Below are 3,893 nucleotides of genomic sequence, written 5' to 3'. Positions count from 1 at the left end.
AAGGAAAATAGCTCACGTGGTAGGGCTCCCGCTTGGTAACCGAGTGGTACAGGGTTCGATCCCCGGTGTTGATGTACAATATGCCAGATAGTCAGAGTGCGCTGGACGCTGAGTACGTTCGCCGGAAGTCGTCTTCGGATAACTTGGATGTCACAATTATTAATACTAACTTTTGTATGGTCAAGCAATTTTTGCTTTAGTAATTGTAATGTATGATGTAATGAACTGTCGGTAGTCGTTCCATGATATTAACTTAAAGGTAGCGTAATGGTCCTTTGAGCGAAAGGTCGTGCGTTCAATACCGGGGGTTACAACAATCCTTATTTTCAACGTCGTCTTGCTATTGCTCGAATTATCGTCGAAGGCATGTTGATTCATTCTCACACTAGCTGCTGACACGTAAAACGAAGCCACGGGAATGGAGAGCAGCAGCGACATATCAGAGCTGGATCAAAGCCACATTGGCATCGACGATGCATACGACGAAGCTTTGACTGGCCATGCCCGAATCGATACCGAGCTGCAGTGGTCCTTAATGTGTGAATATGAGAGTTTTTGTGCAGCGAAGGCGGGAATGGAGTCATCCAGTACAAATCGCTACAGGCACTTGCGCAACTTACAAGTGCTCCGACACGAAGCGCTCCTACGTATACGCGTGCTCTAGTCATACTGGGTGTACGCACAAGAATCGTATCGTCGTCCCCACGTTTGTATCACGACTTGAGAGATCCAACGCTGCACACAGCGAGGACACGGCCGTTACTCGTTCACGTGGAGTTCATCCCTCCTTGCGCGCTGAGATCGATTCGTATCTAAAAGGTGGTTTTACCCCATTGAAGTTGGAGGTAGTATGGTGTATTAAGGTTTTTAAAGTACTTACGACGTACAGGTGCACCTGAGAACCATTTACCAACATGACGCTGCTGTGCTCCTACGGTTACCAACAAGAGTGCAGCTGGCTGCACGACGAAAGCACATTACGAAGCAACGCGGCGGAGGATACGTTGAATTCGCCGCCCTCGACAATGCGTACAAGTAAGTATCACCTCTCAAAGCTCACTTACGTTCTGCCAGGGAGCAGCTGCTGGTACTTAGCGTATTTACGGGGTGGACGAGTACTGTTGGACTCGACGGGCTTGAGCAACGCCCATATGCTGGGATCGTGTTCACGTCAAGCCAGAACATGTGGAACGTAGCAATAGATTCGAAACATCAAAAGGAAGGGGTAGCGCTTGCAACCGACGGGACATACAAGCTTCACTTCGGTCCGTACATAACACGATCCCTACTTAGAGGATAGATGTAATGATTACTAGGGGGATGGACGCTCATTGACATAGGCGTTGTGTACACAAGATTTTCCAACAACAAGTTTGGTAGCTCTTTCATGCCATGGTCGTACCTGTTTGTGCGCTCAGAATGCGAGGAAGCCTATTCGCAGCTATTGCGAGTATTCGCTGAAGCGTTTGACACGTTCTTCGACTACCCGCTCGACGTTGCGACGTGCTCAATTGATCACACCCAGTACATCCAAACCACTCTCAAGAAGCAGTGGCCGCAAGTCCATGTTGTGTCATGCGCCATCCACATGGTGCGAAACGTTCACAAGCACAAGTCCTTGCTTCGGACCATGGACAACTACTAGGTCATTTGCACTCAAATCCACCTCATGCGATCTGCACGGACGTGGATGCAATTTCATGCTATTGCAAGTGTCGTCCTCATGGACTGGGAAACATCGCTCGCGGAGGAGGAATTTGCACAGTGGTTCCAAGAAACCTATTTGCTGCCCCCCTGGGACGTTTGGTTCTTCGTTGCGTCGCTCACTCCTGGAATTCCTGCACATCAACAGCACATTGAGAGCCATCATAAGCGTATCAAACAGGTAACACATAATTGGACCTACGCTTATAACTGCGTGTGAAGGTTTGCGCCCATGGGCTACGAGCAACAACGAGTGTTGTACTGGAGCACACCATTCCCCGAATTGTTGTTGCTGACGCTATACAGCCCGATCATACACCAGCCACGTGGATCGATGCACCAATCTCGGGTGAAGTGTTGGCCAAGGCTCTAGTTTTACTCAAGCCAAGAAATCACAGACTCGTCGAAGCAATCATGCATTTGCTTCAACTCGTCGTCGCACTTTGGAATTTTCATTACATTGTCCAGGATGAAGAAATTCCATACATTGTTACGAATAATCATAGAACTGTTACAATAGCACCTGAAATGTGTAGATATCTGGACTCCCTCAATGGCGAAGGCACAGTTGACCTATTGGCAGAAAAAATCAAGGACGCTTTCCTCAGCTTACACATTGTTCATGTCGACGTAGACATTGAAATTCGGGAAAACGTGTCAAGTCTCGAGCACTTTACATTCAACGAGGTTTAATTTATTCCTAGAATTAAATTAAGTAACTAAAAATCACGATTTTTACTGATTAGTGCGAGTTGGTCCGCCTCAAGTACAAGTGCGATTGCCTCGCGTATCATGAGTCAGGGTGGCTATGTGCGCATACGATTACTTGTTGCAACCTCATCAACGACTTCGACTTAAAGTTAAGGGCTGGTCTAGATGCCACCCCATAAAATTATGTCATAAACCGTGTTGGCAAGTCTGCAAAAATTTCCTAAAGTCTCATATCCCATGAAAAAAAAAGAGAAAATAAGTATATACACAGTTGTCTGGATGCCAGTTGAATTATGAAAGAAATATTCGATTTCCGATTGAAGTGCAACATTTCACTGTCAACGTGAACACAACTCCACAATAAAGTTGACCAAATCGGCCCATTTGTTTATGCCATAAAACACCCGATTCTCAAGACTGTAGCATAAATTTTTGAACTTTGGTGTCATCCAGACGCACAAAATTTCAAAAAATGGAAGATTTCGATTTTGGCAACTTTTCTTTGAAAAACGGCCATTTTATGCCATTTTTTGCGGCATCCAGACCCGCCCTAAAAATATATACATTTTCAGGAAAAACTTGGCGCACCCCGGGAATTGAACCCAGGGCCCATCCACCTCCGCCTGATCGTCAAACCGACATGTTACGCGACAAGGCCTTGGCTTGTTACTTTGACCATCGTTTAGGTCAGAATTATCGAAAATATGGACAATAATTGTTGCGAGTCAGAAATATTGAATTTTTCGGTTGTTCAAATTTCAATAAAATTATGAATTATTCTTCCGAACAACAATATATTGACAAGCTAAAATTAATTTAAATATATTTTCCCCAGCCCTGCTCCGGACGTACCAGTACTGTATATCCTTCGCGGTACTGAGTCTGGATGTGTCACTTGTATCCGACTAAAAATAGTGGTGTAATGACATGTAGCATGTGTCTTTCCAATCATGTGTATACGAAACGGTGTCTCCTGAGAGAATTTTGGCCAATGAGGAGGAAGCCTATTCGACTTCAAATCATATGGGTAATATGATCACTTTGCGGACACCGTTCGGACAATTTCAGTCGGACATACTTGACATTTGTATTGGACTTAAGGGGGACATATTTTGTCCGAATGAAAGTGTCCGAACGGAATATGTTCGGACATACTTGTGTATTGTATACACCCGCATAAGAACGATCAGCTTTACAGCGAGCGATGAAAGAGCATCTGCCCACAAAATTGCGCGCACCGCAGCGTAGCGGAGGTCGTCTGTATAATTTTGTGCAGGTGGTGCCTTGGCGAGGAGTCAGCCCCAATCGTGCACTTCACCGAATGTCCAATCGATTCCTCTTGTCGGGAAAAGCGGCAGGTTGGCCGCAGGCCGTGCCGCTTCCCGGGAGTTCACATTCCTGCCACATAAGTTTTGCTGAAAACCACAGAACAGACGCCACCTGTCAACTCATGTGGTGTGTCACGAAGCAAGAAACAG

General features: G+C 45.9%; 1 protein-coding gene and 1 pseudogene across 2 annotated transcripts; both read left to right on the top strand.

The window, feature by feature from the left end:
• Position 1: 1 nt before the first annotated feature.
• Positions 2–74, top strand: H257_19204 (annotated as a pseudogene). The gene has a single exon. The product of its transcript is annotated as a tRNA-OTHER (tRNA).
• A 1,000-nt stretch (positions 75–1,074) lies between these two features.
• H257_19203 (hypothetical protein) lies at positions 1,075–2,594 on the top strand (the record flags this gene model as incomplete). The annotated part of the gene is made up of 4 exons (XM_009848356.1): positions 1,075–1,265; positions 1,317–1,570; positions 1,646–1,885; positions 2,451–2,594. Coding segments are annotated over 4 exons (829 nt in total), but the record flags the coding sequence as incomplete, so codon positions are not given.
• Positions 2,595–3,893: the final 1,299 nt, after the last annotated feature.

Source organism: Aphanomyces astaci (assembly GCF_000520075.1).
Source record: "Aphanomyces astaci strain APO3 unplaced genomic scaffold supercont1.404, whole genome shotgun sequence".
In the NCBI taxonomy this organism is placed as follows: domain Eukaryota; phylum Oomycota; class Saprolegniomycetes; order Saprolegniales; family Verrucalvaceae; genus Aphanomyces; species Aphanomyces astaci.
This window is presented reverse-complemented; position numbering and strand designations above follow the sequence as displayed.